This window comes from Myodes glareolus, chromosome 3 (assembly GCF_982192425.1).
Source record: "Myodes glareolus chromosome 3, mMyoGla1.1, whole genome shotgun sequence".
Lineage (NCBI taxonomy): Eukaryota > Metazoa > Chordata > Mammalia > Rodentia > Cricetidae > Myodes > Myodes glareolus.
Window position 1 is genome coordinate 36,490,034 of NC_142028.1, and position 25,929 is coordinate 36,515,962.

General features: G+C 47.5%; 1 protein-coding gene across 7 annotated transcripts in view; it reads right to left on the bottom strand.

Annotated features, from left to right (window-relative positions):
* The window catches only part of Atg7 (autophagy related 7), a 222,967-nt gene that overhangs the window by 70,504 nt on the left and 126,534 nt on the right, over positions 1-25,929 (bottom strand). For 3 of the 7 annotated variants that reach the window (XM_085686869.2, XM_085686870.2, XM_085686864.2), the window contains exons 18-19: positions 25,725-25,847; positions 1,954-2,207 (exon numbers count right to left, since the gene is read on the bottom strand). The exons of 1 other annotated variant lie outside the window; for it this stretch is intronic. In XM_085686869.2, the coding sequence (XP_085542995.2) occupies positions 2,142-2,207; positions 25,725-25,847 (189 nt within the window). In that variant the 3' untranslated portion in view covers positions 1,954-2,141. Of the gene's footprint in view, positions 1-1,953; positions 2,208-13,722; positions 13,783-25,724; positions 25,848-25,929 lie in introns of those variants that run through there. 3 more of the 7 variants (XM_085686867.2, XM_085686866.2, XM_085686865.2) reach the window with 2 other exon arrangements.

Genomic DNA, 25,929 nt, shown 5'->3' on the forward strand with positions numbered 1-25,929 from the left:
GTCCACAGCAGGGCCCACAGAATCTTCTGTCTGTGCTCCCCCAGAACCAAGGTCACCACGAACATGCACATGTGTGCGTGTGTGAGTGCACAGATAGACAGACAGACACACACACACTTTTACATGGGCGCTAGGGATCTGAATTCAGGTCCTCATGCTGTGTGGATCATCACTTTACCCTCTGACTATCACTCCAGCCTCAGAGAACTAAAGCTTGAGTGTAGGGAGGCAGTTCTAGAACCTCCTCTGCCCCCACTACAGAGAGCAGCAACCCCAGCCACTTGCTGCCATCAAATCTTTCCAAACTCAATTTTGGTTTCATAAAAACTGATTTCCGGCATTCATTTTTCATTTAGGGATCTTAATTACATTGTATAATGACAACAATTCTATCTGGCATCCTCAGGTTTGGCAGGACTTGAATGACTCTTGGAAGGTATCTGCCTCAGCTGGTGGCCATGGAAATCAGAGGGAATCTAGAAAGTCATCCACCAGCTGAGAGCACCCAGCATTTCCCGGCCACACACTCAGGCAACCATTGTCTAGATCATCAGGAGAGCTGGATAAGGGAAGCCAGTTAGGAAAGATCTCCTGACAACACACACAGTAAAAAGATATTCTAGTCTTATTTTTCAGCTTGGTCCTGATGCTTAATCCATGTTGTCGTCCTACTGAGGAGCTTTCTGGTGGCCACAGATCTGTCTTTGGGAATGGCCTTTTTCTTAACTTTGGTCACACGAGGTCACAGGCCTCATCCTGGGACAAGGCCTTTTATTCGGGGTTAGAGAAGATGCGGGCCATTTCTCCTTGAATTCTCGATGTTCTGTTTCAAGCAGTCATGATCTTGCATCTTGAAAGACTCTCATCTGCAGGAAAAGAGCCCGTCTCTGTTCTCCTGAGCTGAGCACGAGGAATTTGAGCTACATGCTCTCTGTGTTTCCCAGAGACAATTCAAGATGGTTTTGTATCTCTTGAAGAATCTGGGAATAATTTAGAAATGGCACCAGGAAGGTAATCTTGGCACCTTGGGTAAATGCAGAAGATGAGCCAGGGTGGCGATAAGAAGTCACGGGAAATGCCCCATCCAGGGTGGAGAAACGCCCAACCACTGTCGTGAAACCCCAAACAACCAACTGTACAGGATAGAGGACAGTGTCAGATGACCGGACAGAGGCAGCTGGCATTCCAGAAAGGGCAAGAACCCCAGGGCAGGCTCATCCCAGACAATTCTCGCTCTTCTCTCACCTCTTATAGGTCCACCTCTCCTGGTCCTTCTTCCCAGGCTTCCACAGCCCACCCCAGCTCTCCTCTTCCCTCAGGGTCTTATAGTTCACAAGTGTGAGCCACTAATGGAGGCCCTGCTTGTGCTTCGAATAGGACAGTCTCAGGAGAATGGGGGTATAGTGTGCAGGGTGACTGTCAAAACACGCCCCACAGGCTTGCACATACTGAAGAAGGGAGAACGAGCCACCTCCTGTGTGTGGCTCACCAGGTAGCCACAGGTAGCCACCTGCCTTCTGCGGCTGCCTTCTGTGTTGCAAGGGCACTTCATGAGAACACTCATGACCTTACTGGGTAGATCCTATCTGCTAAATTTTATATGTCCTTGAGCTGAAAAAAAATGGGGTTGGGTGGGATTTTGGTGTCTTTTTACAAAATGGGAATTCACAATGGCTCAGCAGGTGCCGGAGTTGCTGGACAAGCCTGAGGATTTGGGTTTAAATCCCCAGAACCCATGTGACAGTTGTGTGCATTGGGAGTGGGGGCAGAGTATGAAGACAGGAGGATTTCTGGGGTTTGTTGGCTATCAGCCTATGTCTAGGTTCTATAAGAGTCCCTCCTTCAAGAGAAGAGAAAAGAGAAAGGTAATGTAGGCACTCAATGTCTTCCTCTGGCCAGTGCACACACACACACCTGAACACATATACATGCACACATACCCCAACCACCACATGCAATGGGAATTCACTCATTTTTCTTTTTGTGGAATGACTGAAAGAATTCTGTGACTTGTGACATTCTGCTTTTCTCTTTAAGCGAATGTCACCCGAAGAGGAAATTCTCTCAGAAGCTGTCAGTTTAGTGCATAAAACCATGCATGGTAAAGGCAGGCTTTGGAGATCTGTGCTTCCTCGCAGACATCAATGTAGAGCCTTGAGGTATGTCCTACACCACAGCGTTCTGGCAGCAGAAGTGTCACCTGTAAGCTGGCGAATGGGAGAAACGGGCTGAGTTTCCCCAAGGAAGACCAGAGATACCAGGGGACAAGGGGCACATGCATGAAGATCTTCTGTCCACACCGAGCTATGCAAAAGGATGCTCAGAGCTCCTGTTGGTCCTCCAACAAGATACCCCTTCTCACAACATCAAAAGAACCATCAACTCAGCAAGCACATAGCTGATATGCCTGAGATGTGGGCACTGTGGCCCTTACATATCATCTGATTATCGTGGCTGTAAAACGAGACATTTTGCCCTGAGGTGGCTCAGGGCTTGACGCTGTGAGATGGCACCACGTTAATTTCTGAGATAATTTCCCAAGGTTTAAGAGGCAGTATGGTGTAGGGAGTAAGATCCTACCCTCCCCCCACCCCTGCACTGTTCCTAAGTCACGGCCAGTCGCAAGGCCTGCAAATATGACGTTTATAGAGGTTAGCACAGCGCCCTGGGACATAAGCACCAGCTGCGTCAACAGTCCCTCTTCACCTGGGGTGTGCTGGGTTCCAAGACCTCTAGGGACATCTGAAACCAGAGATAGTGTCGAACACTACAAATGCCGGCTTCTACAGGCCATGATACACACACACATGATAAAGTTCACTTTATAAATCAGATGCAGCCATGGGGAGACCGGAGCAACTGAGAATCAACCACACCACCCTGACAAAGGAGTAAGATAAACTGTCAGCCTCATCAGCCTGGCAGGTTGGGGCTCTTGTGAGACTAAGACACGAGCACCCTGATACTGTGGCGGGCAACATGACAACTGAGCTGGGTGCTAAGTGACCGAGGGGTGGGCAGTGTATGCATCATGGATGTGCAGAACAAAAGGATCATTTATGTCCCAGGCAGAAGGCAGTGGGGGTCAAGCACCTTCGCCATGCTACTGGAAACACCGTAGCGCCCACATCTTAGGAACTTCTGATGTCTGGAGTTTTCCACGTACTGTCTTTGGAGCACAGTAAGCCACGGGTAGCCAAAGCCACTCAATGCAAAGAGGTGACTAAGAGGATCACTGGAGCTATATGTGGCCTGGCTAAAACGCCACAAAGGACTAGGATACCAGCTATCACCAGCTACCAGAGGCTAGCCCAGCGGCAGTCTCATTTGCAACTGGATGGCTTGCTTGCTGACTGAGGACAACTGCCTGGTACAAGCAAAGGCCAGGCAGGGTGACTGATGCTTGTCCTGCCCCCCACAGCTCCACAGCTGCTCCCCCACCCCACTTTGTCTGTTATCAGAGAGTGAAGTGGTTTTTGACTTTTGTCTTGGTTTTGCCTAAAGGAGTCACAGAGTTATAGTGCACATTGCTTTTTGGACCCTTCCACAGCTTAAGTTTTCTACCATAATTGATTTGAAAGAATGATTTTTATTGTAAAGGCTTTTTGGATTTTTTATGTTCTATGGTTTTATGTTTAACTATCTGAAATCTTCGATTTTTCTTCATTTGAACGCACATATATATGAAAGCATACATTTGTCATTCTTGTACCTGGAAACCTGCCAAGATCATGTATCTGAGATGACACACACTGCAATCAACAACAAATACAGGGCAAGTATCAGAGAATGATCCCCAGATACCACAAGGGCTTTTAGTATGTTAAATGTCACCATAAAGATCTTTCCTAAAAAACAAAAGTTTGCCAGGCAGTGGTGGTGCATGCCATTAATCCCAGCACTCGGGAGGCAGAGGCAGGTGGATCTCTGTATGTTTGAGACCAGCCTGGCCTACAGAGTGAGTTCAAGTACAGCCAGGGTTACACAGAAAAACCCTGTACCAACTTCAAAACAAAATAAAAAACCCAAACAAACAACACACACACACACACACACACACACACACACACACACACACACACACACACACACAAAATCCATATTCCACAGTCAGAAATCAAAGATGGAATCTGCCACATGATAGGCTGGGCATGGGACAGAATCTAGGCTGTTGCTTCCTTGTCCACCCCAGGTCTCACAGGAGCCAAAACATGTTTTGATTTCATTCTGGTTCTATGGAGGAGAGTGGAGAAGGGCCCAGCCAAGTGTAAGAGTAGTGAGCGGGCTGTCAGTGAAGCCCAGCTCTGACGTCCTGGATAGTTCTCAAATCCAAGAAGAAACACTTTAGTCCCTTCAAGTACAAAATCAGGACACTAGTTTTGAGTAGCTGCATTAACTTTGAAACTCTTGAAGTGTGTTCATGTGTGTGAGAATGTGTGAGTTTTTAAAATGAAGAGCAGTTTTGAAAACGAGGTTCCAGTACTACAGAAATTCAAGTTCTTCAGGATGTGCTTCTGCCAGAGGTCTGTTCTGTTAAGATGAGCTGGGTCACTTAGAGTCACAGACCTATTCCAGAACAGAACATCCAGCCAGCCAGCCACTGAGCCAGCATGGACAAGGTCTGGAGCATATGCCATACAAGACTTACCTCCATGGCCTTCAAGGGGCTGAAGGGCGAGAGAGGGTGTCAACACACACCTGACTGCTGCACACACATTCACCCTGGTGTTCACGTGGGCAGAGTTAATCTACCCCAAAGCAAGGCACCAAGCAGCCAAGCGCGATTAACTGGCACACCGCAATCTCCAGCACTCCCTAGACAGGCATGCTCAGGGCATACCATGTCCTGTGCAATTGGAACTTTATTTTTTTGTTTTCTTTGACCCAGGCTGGGCACAAACCTGTAGGCTTAAAGGACTCCCCTGCCTCAGCTCCTCAGTAGCTGGGGCCAGAGGTGTGCACTGTTGTGCCTGGCTGCAGCTCTCACTGTCCTCCAGTGGTTTCTCCCACCGATAAGGGAAGAAGGTAAGCCCTTTGTTATCACCGAGGGTAACCCAACTCCCTGAAGAACAATCCTAGCCCCTGTTCTCCTTCCCCTGCACTGCCTTTGAGCTGGCCACGGTCCTGTCTATCTGGGACCTGCCACCACTCACAACTGCCATCTGTCGCCGGGTAATCAGAGCTGGAGTCACCGCTCACTTCAAAGCAGCTTCCTGCCATGTCCTGCACTTGATTATCTGAGAAAGAACCATTTACCATCAGTGTTGGCTGGGATGACCCCTTCTGCTGGGAAGACTTTGAAACATAACACTCCGGCCTGGCATGCGGGGAGATCCCAAGGTAGTCACCAACCTCCATTAACCAGGCTGCCCTCTCCCCTCCCCATGGGGGGAAGCTGCAATATTAGGGTCTCATTGAGGGGGAAAAAAACCCAGCTGCCTCCACTTCCTTCCAGTGGCTTCACAGCCACTGATAACTCTTGGCTCTCCAGAAGCACAGACTTCTCTCTGCAAGGCCTGTTCTTTGCCCCCAGGGGCTCTCCTTTGGTGACAGCACACAGTGCGGTGGAAGAAGCTGCCCCTTCCTTACAGTCTAACATGCACCTTCATTCCTTCCTGCCCAGCATGCCACAGGACAGACCAGCAGGTACTAGACACCAGTCACAATATTTGCATTGCCCTATTCAAGCTCACATTGTTAGTGACATTCACAGCTGAGTCTCGAAGAGATCCGCCACCTTTACGGAAGAATACAGGTGAAAAGAAGATGCTATGAGGAGAATGCACCTGTAAGTGCTGTGCTAAGTAAAAGCAGGAGGACCCTGAGCTCCGTGTTCAGCGAGAAAGACCGTGTCTAAAAACAAAAACATAGGGTGGAGATCTGATGTCAAAGTCCTCCACATCCGCTGACACACACAAATATGCCACATACACAGAGATTATCACTAAAGAGAGTCACCTTGGGACCTAGCAATTCTCCTTCCAGGCAGATACCCCCAAACAATTGAAAACTGACATTATCATAACATCCCGCGCTCAAATGTTGACAGCAGCACTATTCTCCTGATCCAAAGGGCACCAGCCCACACGCCCATCAGCAGACGGCACGGAAACAACATGTTCTTTCCAGACGGTGCATCGGGTAGAAAAAAGAACAGCTCTGACACATGCTCCAGTGAGGATGAGCCTTGGAAACCTTACGATGGAAGAGAGAAGCCAGCCAGAGAAGACCACATATAGTGGGATCCTGTGCCTGCAGAATGTCCAGAATCAGAGAATCTCTACAGAGACAGAAAGTAGTTGCTGGCTGCTCAGTGCAATGAGAAGCTGCTCTACTGGATTGGGAGTATGGTTCTGGGCAATGAGGTGACCTGCTACAGGGTGTGTGGTTGCGGGGGGGGGGAATGAAAATGCTCTAAACAAATAGTGATGGTGAGCACACAACTTGGTGAATACATACACATTTTTTGAGACAGGGTTTCTCTGTAGCTTTGGAGCCTATCCTGGAACTCTCTCTCTGTAGACCAGGCTGGCCTCGAACTCACAGAGATCCATCTGTCTCTACCTCCCAAGTGGTGGGATTAAAGGCATGTGCCACCACCATCCAGCCTGGTGAATATGTTTTTAAATTATCACATTAAACCATTTTATTTTTTGAGATGAACTCATCTATTCTGGGTAGAAAATAACCTTGAACTCATGATTCTCCTGCCTTCATCTAAGTGCTGGGACTGCAGGTGTGTACCACCCACCATGTCTGATTTTATGAGAGGCTAGGGATCAAGCCCAGGACCTCATACATATTAGGCAAACACTCTACCAACTGACCAACATACCCAAGCCCCAAGAATATACTTCACTTCGCTGAGTGAAGGGTGGGGGTAACCCCACCACAAACTCATAGGGGAGGGAATGAGGTTGTGGGTGAGGTGGTCTAGGGGCAGATTTAGAGTGCTTATTTGAAAAGAAGCAAATGTTTACACAGCAAAAACCATGGGGAGCCATGTGACTGCAGCAAAGTTGTGGGGTTTGTTTGTTTGTGCTTTTTTTCACTGTTAGGACAGAACCCAGCACCTCACATTTGCTTTGCCACTGAGCCACACTCCCAGCCGCCAGATGGCCATCCAGTCTAGTTTCTGCCCTTAAGAGCTCATGTCTCTGTGGGGAAGCCGGGATAAAACTTTTAGTCCCATGAATTAGGGTAGCGGTACAGAGACTAGCATGCAAATGGGAAAACATGCTTGTCAGGCCGTGCGTCAACACTACGGTGGCAGGTAGCTAGCCCAACGTCCTCTAAGGCAGGCTACCTTCTCTTGCCCATTTTCCATAAGCCCTGGGTAGAGAGCTTACATCTGTGAAACCTAGAAGCCTCCCAGACGGAAGGGCTAGCCGACCAGGGCCAGCTGTCGGGAACTTCAGTGAAGGAGTAAAGGCCATGCTACCCCAACAAACAGTGGCTCACAGATGGTTTCCAGCAGAAGGTGTCTTAGAGCGGCAGCTACAGAGAGGGTGACCTCAGTGGCCCCTTCTCTATGAGGAGCAAGCCATAAAATTCCTGGGAGAAAGATGCTACTCCCGAGCTAACATGAGGAAATTGACCCTTATTACCTGAAACTGCCATCTATCCTGGATGGATCTGTCTAAGCCAGCTCCCTGCAGTAATCTCCTTATCTCCTGCTCATGACTGCCTCTGATTTACTGCCCTACCCCAGCCACAGCCTTCTTTCACAAACTTACCACTTGTATTCAGAAGGTCTAAAAGCTTCCTCTCTCTCTGTACTCTCTTTTAAAGATTTTATTTATTTTCGAGATAGGGTAGCCCTGGTTGGTAGGAAACTTGCTATGTAGACCAGGCAAGTCTCAAACTCAGAGAAATCTACCTGCCTTTACCTCTTGAGTGTACCACCATGCCCAGCAAGAATTTTGTTTCTGCTTATGTGTCTGTGAGAATGTGCACATGCAAACACATGTATACAGGAGCCTGTAGGGGCCAAAAAGACACTCAGATCCCCTGGAACTAGAGTTACAAGTGGTCGTGGGCCACCACGCAGGTGCTAGGAACTGGAACTGAGTCCTCTGGTAGAGCAGTCAGTGCTCTTAACTACCTTTTGAGGTCCTAAAACCTTTCCTTTTTCTCTTTTGAAACAGGAGCTTGCTGTGTGGTTCGGGTCGGCTCTGAACTCTGGACACGCTGCCATGTCACCGCGGTTGCTTCTTCATTCTGCTTCGGGCATTTTCTTGGTTCTTCACTCTGTTATGAGGTCCCCATGCATATGCAAAAACCAATAAATCACGCACACTTTTGTCCTGCTGATCTGACTCATGCAGGCCTGTTCCAGGTCCGGCTCAGGTGGGAATTAAGAAACAAGCTGGGCGACTTGGCCCTTGGACTCTGCTCTGTGTCTGCTCCACTGCAGACTGCAGCTGCCACAAAGAGTGAGCTTGGGCCTTGGGAATCCTGACATGTGGACACAGCAAGTTGATCCCAGGCCACCCTGGGGAGGCACATACACCACTGCCAAGTCATACAATGCGATGTGAATTGTCTATTTTCATGAGGGTCCTCCAGAGAGATGGTCTGTGGGCAGGATGACTCACGAGAGAGCTAAATGAATTCGCCCCACAGAGAAGACAAAGGGCTTGGAACATCACTGAAATGAGAAAAATTGGCCACAGCAGCTGCAGTGCTTTAAGGTCTTCACCCCTCCTGCCTACTCCTCTACCCACTGCCAGCAGTGAATTCTCTCCTCTCCTCTTCTCTCTCTCTCTCTCTCTCTCTCTCTCTCTCTCTCTCTCTCTCCATGCTAAGGTTCTGCTATTGTTGGCAACAAGGAACAGTAGAGGCTGGGAAGTATTCCCTTTAGTGAGTGTCTTTTACTCCTCCGAGTTTTCTGAAATTATCTTTTTCAAAGACAGCTCTGCATTATTCAGAGTGACTCTCAAACATCTTGGCTTCTTTTTAGGTGGAACAAGTGTTAACAAAACTGTGGACAGGACTTTCCACACATAAGTACACCCAGTGCTCAGACCACATGGGAAGAAGGTCCATGGCCCTGCTTGGACTCTTCTTGGGCATCTAGAAAACTCTTGGTTACTTTAGCGTGCAGCTGACCACACCCTCCCTCTTTTCACAGTCCAGGGAGAGAACCTCCTGGCTTCAGGATAGCCCCTCTAGGCATGCTTGGCAAAACTGTAGATACCTCATGTTTGCTAAGAAAGGGAATTATTTGTTTTTCACCCTTTGAGGTTTTAGCAAATAGTACAGTCAGTGGTAACAGAGCCTAGTCCCCACTGGATTGTCCCTGGGCCTGAAGTGGTCACTGGTGCACACTGCCTGCAGATAAGAGTTGGTCCTGGCTTGGACTCATATCTTTGTTGGTAGCATGTAGATGCTGTCCTGCATTAAAGAACACTGAAGAGAACTGGTCTCAGCACCAAAACTTCTCTCCTCCCCAGAACAAAGGCTGGTCCACCTGCATCTGATGGCAGAGTTGGGAGCCCTCAGCGTCGTGGCTTTTACTAAAGCTTTGGGAGTGGTCTATGTGAATAAACCGTGATAACTGGTTCCCCACCTGGGCAGGAATCATGGGGGAGGAGAGGGACATAGGACAGGAGACTCCACAAGTTAGGTCAGCACATGGAAGCTGCTTTGCAGATTAACCCTGCCGTGGCTAACTCAGTGAGCTTTCCTGTGGGTCTCACTGCCTCCTCTTTAACATACACAGACCATAAATGCAGCCATCTGAGGTACTGTTGGTGGGTTTAGTACTTGGAGTTGGGCAATCATCACCACTATCCGATTCAACACCATTTTATTTATCCCCCAAGTAAGCCAGGACACATCACAGCCTCTTTGTCTCCGCCAACCACTCCTTTCAGACTCCCTGGTCACGGCTCCTCTCTTTTGAGTCTCTGGGACTTGGTGCCTCTACCTGTTCAGTTTCTAAAGCAGCGGCTACCAAACTTTCCAGGGGTTGCCATGCTTCCCGGGGTGCTGGTTTTCATAAGGTCCTCAGTCATGGAAGGGAGCCGACTCCAAGGCCTGCCTGCAGTGCCTGAAACACAACTGCTGTGTGTGTGCAACCCCCAGAGCCTCTCCCTGGACACGAGCCCCGAGCCCCACTCATGAGCTGGCAGAGGCCTTCTGTCCCAGTGGCACCATGGTGAAATCTGTCAGCTGACATCAGTCACCACCAAGCTCCACTGGGCACAGGCATGGGGGTGGCGGCCTTCCTCAGCCAGTATGGGACTGACCTACCCACTCCAAATCCCCCAGCTTGGTAACTATCCAGATGTTCTAGGTTGTTTTAAATGTGCTTTCTGTCTCCAGCAACATGTCAGCTGTTGTCCTGGGCCACACTGATACAAATATCGAAGGAGGGCATGCCAAGGTGTCTCTGCCACTGAAAATAAGATCAGGCTTCGGCAGTGGAATCGGTGAGAACCAAGACACCCAGAAGAATGCAGGTGCTCTGTGAAAGACACCGGAGGGACAGCAGTGGCAGAGACTGGGAATTTCCAACTTTGGTCAAAGTGACAAAGGGAGATTCAGTCTTAATTCAGAAAGTCAGAGCCAACGCAACTCCAGAAAGAGCTTGGAGAAGAGGGAGCTCACTTGAGCTGAGCTGAGATGGCTCAGTGATTAGACACACTGGCTGAAACCGTGTTCGCAGCTACACTGCACCTCCACTCTAATGCCGGTTCCACCTCTAGCTTGCCGAGAGCCAGCAGAAGTTGGGTAAGTAAGGAGGTGCCCAGACCATGGCTCATACCAAACAGACTGCCCACAAATCCTCCAGTGATAAAGCACCTAGAAAACAACTGGCCACAAAAACTGCTAGCAAGAGTGCGCCCTCTACTGGAGGGGTGAAGAAACCTCTGGTACTGTGGCACCCCATGAAATCAGACACTATCAGAAGTCCACTTAACTTCTGAGTTGCAAACTCCCCTTCCAGCATCTGGTGGGAGAAATTGCTCAGGACTTCAAAGCAGATCCATGCTTCCAGAGCACAGCTATAGTGCTTTGCATGCAGGTGAAGCCTACTTGGTTCATCTTTTTGAAGGTACCAACCTGTGTGCTACCCATGCCAGACGTAAAACAATCAAGACAAAGGGAATCCACTTAGCTTGCTACACCTACAGTATGAGGGGAAACATTTCATTCTCAAAAAACATTTTTGTCTTCTTCTTGTTATCAGTAGTTCTGAACATTAGATAATCTTTCCATAGGGACAAAAGGTACCAAACTATATGATTGTAAGTGGAAAAATAGGGGACAATAGTCAGGTGTTGGCAGTTCTTTCATTTTCATTTGTGTGTGAATTTTTAACATAAATGCAAGATTTATGGAAAGCATTAACACAAGTCAAAATGCTTCAGAGCACACATTTCAACTTTATAACAACTATAAAAACCTATTAAAAACTTCTGGACAATGATAGCATTTCAGTATATTTTATTATGTATATATTAAAATATAAAACCAGTATGTTATGTATATTAAAAATATATGTGAATACTGATTGCTCGTCCAGAGGACCCGGGCTTGAGTCCTAGCACCCACAAATTGGTTAACAATGTACGTAACTCCAGTTCCACGGGATTAGATGCCCTCTTCTGGACTCTGTGGGGACCAGGCAGGCATGTAGTGCATAGACATACATGCAGGCAAAATCTCATATATACAAAAATAATTATTACAAAATGGGAGGTACGTGTTAGCATTGAGAAACAAGTAAGATGCTGAAAAGACCTCCATATAAGTGAGTTGTTGCAGCTCTATGAGGTGAACGCCAGGCCTTCCAGTTACCAGCTGTCTCACCGTGTGTGTGGAGCGGTGGGAGGGCTATCCACAGCCTAGTCACTGCTCTCCCCTGTGAGACTAGTCTGGGGGAGTCAGTCCTCAGGAGGCTTCACGTAGAGAAACACTGAATTCTGACCTGAAAGCTAGGGATCATGGGACATGACAGTAACCATGAAAAAGCAAGTCTAAGATCAGAAACTTTGTGGCCTGCCAGTCAGAAAAGGCAGGTCTGTCTAGTATGTAAGAAAGGCAGTTCAGAAGGGGAAGGATCACCAGCTTCCTGGCTCTGACATTTACCAGCTCTCTGACTGTGGTAACTTAAGTGGGCACCTTGTGCCTCAATTTCCTCATCTGGGAAATAAACTGTGAATACTGAGACAACCCAAATACACACCTAGTATAATGCACAGGAACAGGGCAAGCTCTCGGGTTGGCCACTACAGCCTTGCCATCTAGACAGGGAACAGACCATGCCATCTGGTGCCCAAGTCCCCAGAGGCTCACAGCCAGGCACAGCCAGGGGCAGCATACATGCTGCTGTGTGCACAGCCACCACAGGGCAGCCCTGGCAATGCTCTTGACACAGCAAAGTGGACACAGGGTCTCAGAAGTTAAGGTCTTGCCTGGAGGTCACTGCACAGGGTTCTGAGGGCCTGGCAGTCTCTGAGGGTGGCTAATGAAGGGAGGATAGGGCCCTCCGTCCCCCACAAACCAACATCTAATTGTGAGGAGGAGATGGGCAAACCACACAGCTGCTGCACCGAGGCTGGCCAGCCACTCAGTGCTTCATTAGGTTTTTGTTTTTAATTAGTGGGAGAGTCATAACCAAAAGAGTGGGCAGGAAACACTAACCAGGATCACGCCCTTCTAAGGTGCATGAAAGCTTGCTAGTGTTCTATTAAAATCGACCGCCTCAGGGCTGGAGAGATGGTTCAGTGGCTAAGGGTCCCAAAGGACCTGGGTTCAAATCCCAGCACCCGCATGGCAGCTAATAAGTATCTGTAGCTCCAAGATCTGACACCCTCACATAGACTTACCTGCAGGCAAAGCAACAATACACATAAAATAAAAGTAAATAAATTTAAAATAAATAATAAAATCAACTGCATTACACCCTCTTTCCCTCCCTTTCAGCATCTTGCATTCCCACTCCCTTCAAAGTAGAGTTTCCTACCTCTTCCCCACATAGCTGTCAGCCCACTACAGGGTCTACGAGGCTCCTCTCACACAAAGCATTTCAGGGCCTGTCCCTTAGTTGTCTCTAACACCACCTCCTTCCCAGGGATGGCAGACTGGAATCTGCCGGTCACAGGGCACAAGGCAGGCTCCCAACAGCCCCTGCCTGTCCATGCTATGGTTGCCCTTCAACCCTGACCCCAGCAACAAGCCCTTTTTGAACTGTGGTTTCAGGTTTCCTTGGGGTTCCACGGGGTCTGGTTGCTACATTTAATGTTTATTCTGCTGATGTAAAAATGCGAGGAAGGGGAGAGGGACTCCTGGCCTTGTCATGCAGGGAAGGGGACGCCATGAAACGCCAGCATACTGACATTAGTTCAGGTTTACATACTTCTTTCTCCATGGCTCCAAGAAACTCCTGCACCTTCAGGTCAGAGAACAGCTAGGTGTTTACGGAAATCTCCATCTGGTAGCAATCTGTTCAGCAGCAAAGCTTCTCCCGCCTCCTCTTGCACCAAATACTCCACAGGGGCCATAACCCCACCCTCTTCATTTGTGTGAGACCCAGTTTGTCACTCAAGTCATTTTTTTTTTTTTACGCTGGTATGGAAGCTGAGACACTGTTCTCATCCGCTGCCATTTGAGCAGAGATGAGGCCGCACACTGACCTCTGACTCCCTCACTCTAAAGTCCACACCGGGGCCACAGGAGGGCAGGTTGTTGTCCTTTGCTATCCTGGAGGTCCCGCCCATGCCGCTGTCAAGGGCTGCATAGGAGTCTCAGTCCAGAGTGGCACTTCCAGGACTGTGGAGACAGGAAGACACTGTGCTAGAACCCCAGGGAAAGTTCTTTATTTGAGGGGTGATGAGTCTTGAAACGAATTCTTTGAGATACCAGCTGAATGAAGAGTTTGGTTTTGGTGGCTGTGGTTAGATGACAAAATTGGAGTAAATACAGAGAGTGAAGTCCAGCGTGGGAACTGGCATGTCTTTAACCCCAGGTCTCGGAAGGCAGAGGCAGGCAAATCTCCGACTTAGAGGTCAGCCTGGTCTACACAGAGACCTCTGTCTGGAACAAACAAACAGACAGACAAAGTGCACGGATTCATGACAGACTTCTGGCATGTGTGCCTAGCACCTACGCCAGTACCTCCTTGGTCCCATCGCTAACTTCATCCATGCAGTTAGGAGGAAGGCTGTCAATCACTACACCACCTCATCCTTACAGCTCAAGCAGACCATCAGAGTAGGCTTCCTTGCTCTGGCAAGGTCTAGAGAAGTCATGTGACTCAATTCTGACTAATGGTAGTTTTTATTAAGAGTTATTGAAAACAATGTCTCTGTAAGTTTGAGGGACGCCTGGTCTACAAAGTGAGTTCCTGAACAGCCAGAATGGTTACACTGAGAAACCCTGTCTTCAAAAAGCAAAGCAAAAAAAAAAAAAAAAAAAAAAAAGAAAAGAAAAAAGAGAGAGAAGGAAGAAAGAGAAATAAAAAGATGCTATTGTGTTATTACAGAAAAAAAAAGGTATTTTAGAATTGTCTAAGCCCATGTTTCTTGCTACCTGGAACCAAGAACTCATTGACAGAAGAAAGATCAACAACAATGAGAACAGAGATAAGCCATAAAGGCAGAGATGGCCTTGATGAGTAAGATGCACCCAGTCCCTGACTCCATGAGGAAATAAACTACCATTGGGGAGGGGGAGAAAGAGTGCAAGTTTATTTGGTGAATGTTGACGGCAATCATCATTCAAAAGAGACCAGAAAGAAAAAAAGTGTCCTGCTAAGGACCTAGGAGGCCTCTAGGGGCGCACAGAAATCTCAGGATATGGGAATGCCCTCAGCCATTCAGGGCCACATGGAAGAGCTCTGCACGGTTAACACAAGGGCTGTTGTCCTCACGCTGACACCAGCGTCTCCACATCTGTCAGTTCCAGCATGAAAAGGGCATGATGAACCTCAGCCTCAGGATGGTGCCATTCTTCTTGTCTAACACCCAAAGCTTTCACCATAATCCCAGGTCTTCAGGTCCCTGTTCTGGCCCATGCTCATGGGCAGAAGTACTCAGAATCGAGCACCCTGCTCAGGGGTCTCCAGGACCATCACCAGAGCATAGGACTCTGAGGGAGATGAACTCACCCCTGACCCGCTGAAGCAGGCTGGTGCAGGTGTGTTCTGAGCACTGTCAGCGTTCAGAGTGCCTCCCCGACAATGCTGTGGACACGTGACAGGAGAAGAGTTGGGACTCTGACCGAGGAACACGGCTCATCTGGGGTTAGAATGCCATCAGCAGGCCCCATTATATTTTTCAAGTGAATAACTAGGTCATGCTGCTGTGCTTTCTTAACACAGTAGAACATGCCAGAAACCTCAGAGTTGAAATAGAGGGACAAACCATTAGGAAAAGGGATCCAAACAAGCACAAATGTAAGTTGCTAACCCCACTGGCAATCAGGACAGTGGAAATCAAAGCCTAATGAGATAATGCTGTACGTCTAACAGATTGGGGACAATTTCACAATATAATGTGCCAAGAATTCAACAAGGACATGGAATTACAGAAGCTTAAACTGGCCCAAATGCTGTTGGAAGGCAGTCTGTCACGATCTGATGAAGTTGAAGACACATATTTTCTATGACTCAATTCCTGATCCCAGGTGAACAGTGTACAGCTCAGGGAAGGTGGTGTCTACCCACAAGGGAGTAAAACCTGGGTTTGCGCAGGTAGAAAAAAAAAAAAAGCACAGACATGATCATTGTTGGTGACCCTACAAAAGCTAACTCTATCCAACATTCTTTATTATTAATTTAAACTCTAGAATTCTAGAATTCCATTTTCTCCCTGGGAGGGATGGGAAGGAGAACCCTCAAGCCACACTGACACAGTGAAGTGCAGTCCATGGCCCAGCAGTCACTCAGCCAGCATCATGGCCCCAACCAGCCATACACAGGAGGAGGAGTGTGTGGGGCGCCCGCCACCAGGGCTGCAGTGAGCAGCACACGAGCTGGGAAGGGAAGGGTCACATCGCACTTAGTTCACGAAGCCGTGGAGAACACGGTATGTTTTTTCTGCATGTGCTGTGGATCACTTGAAAATATTAAAAGAGAAAAGTCAAGCAGGAGGAGATTTCCTTGATCTTTGTCACTTAGTGTTCAAAAGGCAGTTTGGGCACCAAATTCTCCCCGTCAGAGAGGCGTGTGGTGCTTTCAGAAGTCGGTGCACCTGGGCCCAGCCAGTCAGAACCCTTCGCCTCAAAGGAGGTGAAGGCTCAGGATAGAAAGTTCAGCAGGGGTTCTGGGCAGATCTCACTGGGAAGTAAACAGGCTGAGACAAGATGAATGAACTGAAAAAAGTTGGGGACCACACAGCAAGAGAAGGATGGACCATGAGCCTCCATCTCTTCCGGTTCCATAGCCACGACTCAATCAAGTACAGATGGAAAGACTTAAAACATCCTCTCATTGAACAGGGACAGGATTTTGCTTTGTTTGTTTGAAGCATGGTCCCATGTAGCCTAGGCTGGCCCTGAGTGGTTGATCCTCTGGCTTTTATCTCCTAAGTGTTGGGATTACAGATGTGTGCAGTATCACTGTGCTTGGGAATTGCTTTGTTTTCTGAGACTGAACTTGAAATGGCAATTCTGTCTCAGTCTTCTGAGTGCTGAATCTAGATACCTGGCGAGACTTTTTAGTTTTATTATTCCTTAAGTGATACACCGTGATAAGGATACATTGCTGGCTTCATCTGAGGGGTCATGAGTGACGGACAGACGATGTTGGCATAGGAAGGACATGCGCAGGATTCGTGCAGATGCTCTTCCACATTATTAAGGGGCTGGCACATCTGCAGATTTTGCATTCAGTGGCCTTGATGATGAAGGGAACATCTGTGGGACTCTCCAGAGGAGAAGCTGCATCAGCTAATGATTCTCCAAGGAGCCAGTAAGAATGTCCCATTAACAGTCATGAACTGACCAAGCAGTTGCTACTCTTTCGTATTAAGAAGTTATTTTGTTTTTACACACAGTTCTTTTGCATATTTCACATACACTGTTGCTAATCTGACACTCAAAAATTCACTTAATACAAATTCTAGGATGGTTAATGCTTGTTTAAAGTTCCAAGGTCTTTGGTATAGATATTAAGAATCACTTTTAGTTAAAAAAAATAATTGAGCTGGGTGATTGCACATCTTTAATCCTAGCACTTGGGAGGCAGAGACAGGCAGATCTGTAAGTTTGAGGCCAGTCTGGTCTACACAGCGAGATCCAAAACAGTCTGAGATATGCAGAAAAATTCACTCTCAAAAACAAAACACAAAACTGAGAAAAGGTTTCCATTTGGTTCACTTGTACTAAGCTTACATTAACTAAATTTGTATCATCATCTAAGGTTTTCATTTTTAAGTTTTCAAATTACTCTCTCTCTCTCTCTGAGTGTGTGTGTGTGTGTGTGTGTGTGTGTGTTCAGGCACTTGGTGCTAGAGTACATGCGTGGGAGCAGAGGACACCTTTGGTAGTTCCTTATTTCTACCTGTTTTTGAGGCCGACTCCGCCTCATTGCTGCTGCTGTGTACTCCAGGTTAGTGTTCCATAAGATTCTGGGCAATTCTGTGGTCTCCATCCTCCATCTCGCTGCAGGAATGACAGCACAGATTTACGCTACCAGATCCAAGCTGAGTCTTGGAAATCAAACTCCGGTTGACAGGCTTGCATAACAAGCATGTTTTCCTCCTAAACCATCTCACTGGCTCCTTGTCTTCTAAAGATTTAAAAAATGTGCCAGCACCTTTGTAGCTAGGGGTATCTCAGATCCCACGTGAACTCAGGCAAGAGGAAGTGATATACATAGCGGCAGGCCAGGAGAAAACCCCACCTCTACCTCCAGCATGCAGATCCCAGGCCTTCCCAAGACTGGCCTATCCTAGATCCTCAGGCCTACATTACTAGGGCTGCTGTGGGCCCTGCTATCAGGGAGTGAAATCTAATCCCACAGGTCACAGCGGAGGGAGTGGAAGGGAGGGCAAGGGGAAAGCGTGTCAACAAGTATCCGGGCACAGAAACACAAACTAGCTTGGTTCTGAACTGGCGCTTTCACACGTCAATGCTCTCAGCGCGGCTGACATAACACAAGTGTTTATGTGCGCAATCCTTTATGAACATGAACTATTTTGAAAACTCTTTTATGAAGCCAAGTTTCTTTCCTTTTAATAAAATGTCAAGCAGAATTAGGTGGGGTCTCTTCCAAGGAGGCTTAAGGTAGGATAAACGCAAACACCTTAAATTAGCAAATTAAAACAAAACAAGGGTTGCAAGTTAGGCTCAGCGGCAGAGCACATGCTCAGTAGGCATGAGGCCCTGGGTTCCATGCCCAGCACACAGACAACAAAAACCTATTACCTAGTTCTAGCTTTTTTTTTTTAATTTATTTTTTATTATTATTTTTTTAAATCACACAGCTGTTAGGTGGTGATGGCATACACCTTTAATCCCAGCACTGGGAGGCAGAGACAAGCGGATCTCCGTGAGTTCGAGGTCAGCCTGGTCTAGAGCAAGTTCCAGGACAGGTCCCAAAGCTATAGAGAAACCCTGTCTTGAAAAACCAAACAACAACAACAAAAACAACAACCCCCTCCCCCCCAAAACAAAACAAAACAAAAAAAACCAAAAAACCAAAAAACAAAAACACTCACACAGCTTCGTAATCACAAGCTGGTGATCAGCTCTTAATTTCCCTCCAGATGAGGTTCTTGCTGGGCTTCTGTTGTTCAGACAGAAGCCCAGATAGAAAGCTCCTCAGACTGCTCTTCTCAGGGCGGTATTCCAGATGAGTCGTGAGTTTAACAGTGAAGAAAACCTCTCAGGGACCCTTGTATTTTATTAGAAGCTGGGGGGGAGGGGGAGTAAGAAGGCACAGCGATGTGGCAGATGCTGCAGCACAGACTACCAGAGGGGTCGGCTGAGAGACCAGCAAAGCGCTCTACCGTGTGTGGAAACTTCTAGGCTTAGTATGGAAGCAGAGACTCCCTGTAAGTTAGATCTGTTTTGGCATCCAGCTTGCAATATACTCTCTGCTCTCAGCCTGCAAGGCATACTGTAAAACCTAACCATGTGCAGGGAGGCTTTACATGGCGAAGTTCAATAGCATGCAGCCAGCATATCTGTTCATCCCCCTGACCCTCTCCAGCCTCATTTCTAAAACGGGTAACTCTTCCTCACAAGATGGCTGCAGGTATTGAGGAGAGCAGTCTGCTGGTGGCAACAGTATTAGCTACTGTCCTCCTCTCACAGGTCTTGGGGCTCTTCTGCCACAGGCACACATGGAATCCCTACTGTTTTCCTCTCCTATACCTGAGTTCCAGTCTCTAAGAACCAATGCTTGCTTTCCTGGAGCCCCATCTCGCATGAATCCCTCCTGAGATCCCACAGAAACAAAAGAACCATGCACCAGACTGTGCCCTTGGCCACAAGACCCGTCACGCGCACGTCTTCTCTCCCCCAGCACACAGCACTGCCCCTCCAGCCTGCTCAGTACCTCTTTGCTTCTACAGCACCAGGAGCCTAGCAGGGCTGATAAACGCTAGTTGAAGATGTCAATGATATTGGATTAAAGGGCACACGCACCTGCAGAGCCATCCCTGCCACCCTGGAACCCCACAGCCAGCTGAGAGGGTTAGAACTGTAATCTCAGAGCTACGAATCCATCTAATTTTACAGTCTTGAAATATGGAATCCCCCCAAATTCAACACAAGGCAGCTGTTTTGCTTGCAAATGAGAAGGATCAGCTGTGAAAATACAGCCCCTAGAAAAATAAGGACAGGACAGTCTACAAGGACACCTCTAGGGGCCCTCCACTGCTGAGTCAGGAAGCCGGGTCAGCTATGCCTGACCCGTGAGCTACCTAGCCCCACAATTTCACTGTTTCCACTTTCTGCTCACAGACTCCATCTTGAAACCTGCCCCCCATCAACTCAAAATGCATCCATTTAGCTTAATGCTTTCATGATTTGAAGATATATACAACTGTCAATCAAAGCTGAGGACCAGTCAGGCAGACCCAGATTTAATTCCTCTCTGACATGACCGACTCAGGTTTAAAAATATTTTCTAGGTTAATGTAATATCTTGATGTCTTTATGGTTTTATGTCTCTTGGACTTGAATCTCATGGTTTAGGGAGGACCAGAGTCTCAGGATTTAAGGAGGATTCTATTTCCATGGTTTAAGGAGGACTAGAGGACTGTTCTAGTGTTCAGCTCTGTCTTGCCTTCTTGTAGCACGTGACTCCCCCTTTCTCTCTCCATGGCCTCCAAATTGATTGCACCACCCAGCCTCCTCTCTGGAAGGTAGGATTCCACCCAGACTTTGCTGTCTATTCTTCAATACAACCATCCCTGGTGCCCACGTATATAAACATCTCAAATCTCTGCAGATAACTCCGACAGCAAACAAATGGGGCACACTTTATACGCGGGTTCTCAATGAGATGCTGCCAAGCTGGGTTTCAAAAGGCAGGCTCCAGCTTCCAAGCTAAGCAGCACATGGCTCTGCCTGCAGTTTCTGCCTCTCCTCCCCTCACTCAGGAGAGAGGCCAAAGCTGATCTTGAGGGATTGCTTCATAAGGAAAAATCAGGGCAGGGCACCATCCCAGGACCAGCCAGGGGAGAAGGGTTAGCAGAGGACTCTGGGAAGACAGAGCTAGGTGCATGAACAGGCTCGTCTGTTCTCACAGTGAGCCCTCTGCACTGCACACAGGTCTGAGTGCTGACACGGGGCTTCCCACAGCTTCCACTGGCCTCCAAGTGCATATTTGTCATCAGAGGCTCTTGATGAAGCTGTACACAAATATCTGACTGTTGTTAAATACAAAACAAAACAAAAAACTACTCCACAGAAACCAAATCAAAACCAGCTGTGAGGGCGAGGGGCCAAAAACTGGGGGTAAGCGCGAAGGCGGGCAGAAACACTTGTTAACGGCGTGGCTGACTGAGCAGCAGAGGAAGAAGTCACACCGCATGACTGCCATGCTTCTCCTGTGACTTTGCTGGGAAGACAACAGACATTCCACCCTCTAGAATTCTATAGCCAGTGAGATAGAGCTCGAATCTCAGCTCTGGATGTATCTGCCAGCGCAGGCCTCCTCGTTGCTGCCAGCCTGCAAGGGGCTGTACCATTGTGTTAACAGTTGATGCTCAACTTACTTTCCCTATTATCACTAATTAACTCCCCAAATATGCAGAAAGCATGCAGCTTCACCAAAATGTGAAGGCATAAATGCCGTGAGCACAGTGCTAAGAATAGGATGACGATGACATCAGCCATGGTGCACTAGCCAGTGTGGCCACGAGGCCGGAGTGAGGGGCAGATGGTCTCAGGCTAATCCTGGAGGCAGGAGAATGGCTAGCTTCTGGCTATGGGATCTGGGAATTCCAATCTCCCGAGGATGGACCAACACGGCTTGTTTCATCAGCCCTCTTAGGAGTCATCCTTTTCTCTTTAGTTAGATGGAGTGGAAAAATATATCTTGGCGCTTCTCAGAGCACGATGCTGAACCCACAGTTGGAATAAAATAAAAACATGGAAAACTGATATTTTGTCCCAGGATGAGAAATAACCCTGGAGGCAAAGCTGAGCCAGTTTCATAAAACGAGGCTAACACATTTGCATGTTTGAGTCAGAATGAGACTTTCCTTAAGAAATCCATCAATTAAAGCAACACTCGGGAAACTCCTCAGCAGATCTATGGCTGCAACACCCTGTGGTTCATCAGCTTGCAAAGAGGCCAGATGAAGGACCAGGGAGTCAAGGCCGGTCTCTGAGAGCCAGCACTCTCAGGAAGTTGAGCCTCGAAGGTAAAGTGTGAAAGCATCCTTCATGTGGTCAAGTGTTTAGAGCATAGGAAGCTGAATGAAACCTTTCCAGTGCGGGGGCTTCTAACACTCCATGGGCAAAATGAAAACATCATTTCACAGCTGGATGGGAAGTGGGTGTCTGTTCAAGGTGCCATCTTTACAAGATAAAATACAAGACAAGGCAAATGGCCTCCATGGAAGTGCTTTTCAACTTTTAGTGGAAATAAAATTAACCCTACATACATATTTCACATTACGAATATTTGGATTGGCACTTGGGTGGCGAGGCAAGCGTGTCTCTGTGAGGTTGAGGTCAGCCTGGTCTACATAGTGAGTTCCACGCCATCCAGGCTGCACAGTGAAATCCTGTATATAAAAACTCCCTGTTCTCTGCCATAATGGTTCACTGGTCCTGTTACTTGACTTTCAAACCCTATGACATCCAGTCACTCTCCCTCATACTGCTACCACCAAGGCATCTTTCTAGGTTGGCCCCAAGCTCCATCTGCAACCATGCTTCTTAACTCTTCCTCCTCCACTGCCTGCTGCTCTTCATAGCAGGTCAGGCACCAGTGACCTTGAATAAACTCACTTTAGTTCATCAGGAAGAATGACAGGACACTGGAAGGAAGGGTGGTGGGTAGCAAAGCTAGGGTTGCCACAGTCAGTCTCGCTGAATTCAGATGTCCCTGCTTGGCTGTATCTTTATTACTGTGGCCTTTCTGTGTGAACAAAAGGGGACATGTGGTCTCCAGCAGGTTCAGCTGGGCACTCTTCCTTCTTTAAGGAGCAGTACTGAATGGAGACACAGGTGCTAAAATGCACACAAAACTTTCCAGAGAATAGTGCTGGAAGGGCAGGGAAGGGGAGTGACTCCATGATGGGCATGTTTAACTCTGGGAGTGATGAAAATGTGCAAATGGGGGCAATGATAGCACCACCCAGGGAAAACTAAAAACTACAGAGTTACACACTTGAGGAGGGGATGAGCTTTGTGGCTGTCACGTGCCCTGAAAGTCAGGAAGGCCAGGGGCGCTGCACCCTTCCTCCCCAGTCTTTCAATGACCAAATGCAACTTCTCTTTATAAAGACAGTTTCTCATCCTTCAAAACTAAAGGGAATGGTGGCTATTTCCCCAACAGGCTTTCCTGCATCCTGACTCTGAGGCTCAGGACTAACTGCCTACATAGAGGCTAAACATTTTTGATAGCACCTCAGTTCACTGCCGACACCTTCACTTTTCACAATGACATGAGCCCATGAAGGCCACTGTCTCATTACCCCTGGTCCAGTAACCACCATGGTGCCTGACATCAGACCTTCAGAAAAAGTTCAGTAATTTTTAAAAAGTTACACATACACACACACTCATACATCTACTCATCACACACATACACACAATCACAAATGCACATGGTCCTGAGCTCCAGCATCACAAAAAATTTTAAATTATTTTATAAACAACATATGTAATAAAACAATGTATATTACTTTAATGGTCTTTTGAAACACCAAGCTCAAGAAAAAGTTCATTGAAAAGAGAATTATCATCTTCATTAGGGTACATTAAAAATATAAAAAATATTTCACATTGAGCATCTATAAATTCACCAGAAATAAGTATAAAAATAAAAACCTATATTTATATAGCAGATTTTTTTTGTTTGTTTTTGTTTTTTGCATTTGAGATACAGTTTCATGCAGCCCAGATTGGTCTTGAACTCATTACATAGCTGAGGATGACTTTGAACTCCTGATCTTTCTTACCCTGGGGCACTGAGGCTTGGACTTGCACAGATTAGGAAAGCGCTCTACCAGTGAGCTGTATCCCCAGCTACTCTCTGACATCTGTGTTTATTCTCCTGCACATGCTCTTTTCAGGTGACACTGACTTTTACAGCTATGGGGTTCCCTGGTGAGCGTTGGATTTTGCCCTTCTCTTAAAGCTTCTATTTAGGGCTTTGGTAAGTCAAGGGTTACAGACTCAAGGTCCCAGAAAGGCTGTCAACCAGAGCATGAAATTAACCCAGAACATGGTTGAAGGATGAAGAAATAGCATCTGTCTGTCTCCAGGAAAGGGAACGGAGCCACATGACAGGCATGGCAACTGTGTTTCTATAGACATTCCTAATGTGGTGCTGGCATTGGACCCAGGGCCTTACACGTGCCAGGAAGCCCTGCACCGCTGAGCCCTCAGCCCATTACACATTTTATGCCTTCAAAGCCTGCATCCAATGCGTCATTTCTATACAGAATGTGCTGTTTGGCTCCCTCTAGTCAAGGAGCACGTGCCTGCAGATGCCAGATCTGATTTTTTAAAGATGTTGGAAATGAGGAAATTGAGACTTCTATACAAAAGTTGTGATTTCAAAATTCTGGCTTTCTTCAAAATTTCATACAGGGAAGCTCCAAAATGCCACAGTTGAAAGCTATCTCTGGCTCATAGGCTAACTGGCTTAATACTGCTCACCTAAAATGCTATGGGGTATTTCTAACTTGGTGAAGGAAACTTCTGAAAACTCACTCAGGTTCACAGACAAAGTTCTGTCCTTCTTGCCCACAGCCTATTGTTGCCAAGGCTGGCAGGAACTTCTTTCCTTCTGGGCCTTAGAGAAGGCTATGACCAACTGAGTCAGTAAAATGCAGACTAACCGGATGTGATCAAAGGTTGAGTACATTACCCTGGCATTTGGTCTGTCTCTAGAGTGAGATACAAGGAAATCTCTGCTACAGCTCTTCTGAGTAGCTAAGGAAGCTAATTCTGTTGGCTGGCAAAGCCCTCTCGCCATCTCATCAGTGAAGTCAGAGCTGCCAAGACCTGCAGGTTCCCCCTCATGCACTTCCAGACCACAGAAGCAACCATCGGCAAAGCCTTCTGAAACCTCCCTGGGACCCCAGTCTTAGTTCTAGGGGACAGTTTCATCTCTCTGAATCCTCTAGAGATGCTATTCACTTCCTGAAGATGAGGGACTCTCCAGTTTCTAAGTACCAGGCATCAGTGAAGGACCACATCTGCTTAACACCCCAGCATCCGAACAAGCTAGAGAAAATTTGCTTTCAGCTCTGAGCCAAGCACTAGGGGCAGATTGCCTTGTTTCCTGGGTGTGCCTGTCAATCTCACCCAGCCTGCTCACAGAGCCCAAGCAGCTGTACTCTGTTTTTTTCCAATGGTTTCTTCTACTCAGAGCTCATCCCACTCCTCCAAATGGCAGCCCTTATTCCACTGGCTGGCCAGGACTGGTCCAGGTTGGCCACACCCCGACTATTTGGGGTCTCCTCAGTGGCATGAAGATGCAATTCCTGGGGTGTTTATCAATGACCAGGACTCATGGCTCTGTAGTTCTGAGTCAGGTCTGCAGAAAATGGAACCTCTTCAGGTGAAAGCCATTCCCTGGGTGAGATGCTGCCCTCTCAGCCACCCATTTGGAGGAACTGTGGGTTTCACTGCCACCTCTGTCAGTCCTTCCTCTAGAGCGGGGACCTGCACAATTCCAAACCCAGGCAGAGCCATTCACAATAGGTCAGTGCTGGTACCTAAGACTGTCAGCCACAAGCAGGTCATGTTTTCTCTGAGGACAGCCAGAGTCCAAGGTCCTCACGGACTTGTGTTTTGACAGAGGCCTTAAAGACTATTCTCTGACAGCTGTGCTCAGAGTACACCTTCCAGAAACACAAAGATGCTCAAAAGTCAGGGACCTGTGTTTGTTCTGCCTTGAGTTAGTGCTTTCAGCAGCCACAGGGCAGACACTGTAGCACCAGGGTGTGCCACTGATAACCAAGGTGCTGTTCTCAGAGAAATAATGCTAAAATCAACCACTCTATCCTCTTTCATAGTGGCAAGAGTCAGGCAGGTTGCAAACCTCAGGCCTTAGGATGGAAATGTTGTGTTCTTACCTCAGCAGCTTGGGTCTCTTGGTGGAGCAGAGTAAGACCAGTCAAGTCTTCTAAGAAGGAATGTGAGGAGTTAAACACCTTCGCTAGGAAGGCAAATCCTTCCCTTTCATATTGATCAAGAACCTGCAAAAACATTGGTACACTTAGAAAGGAAGCTGTAGTTTTAAACACACATTAAAAGGGTCTTATTTCTAACAACCATTTG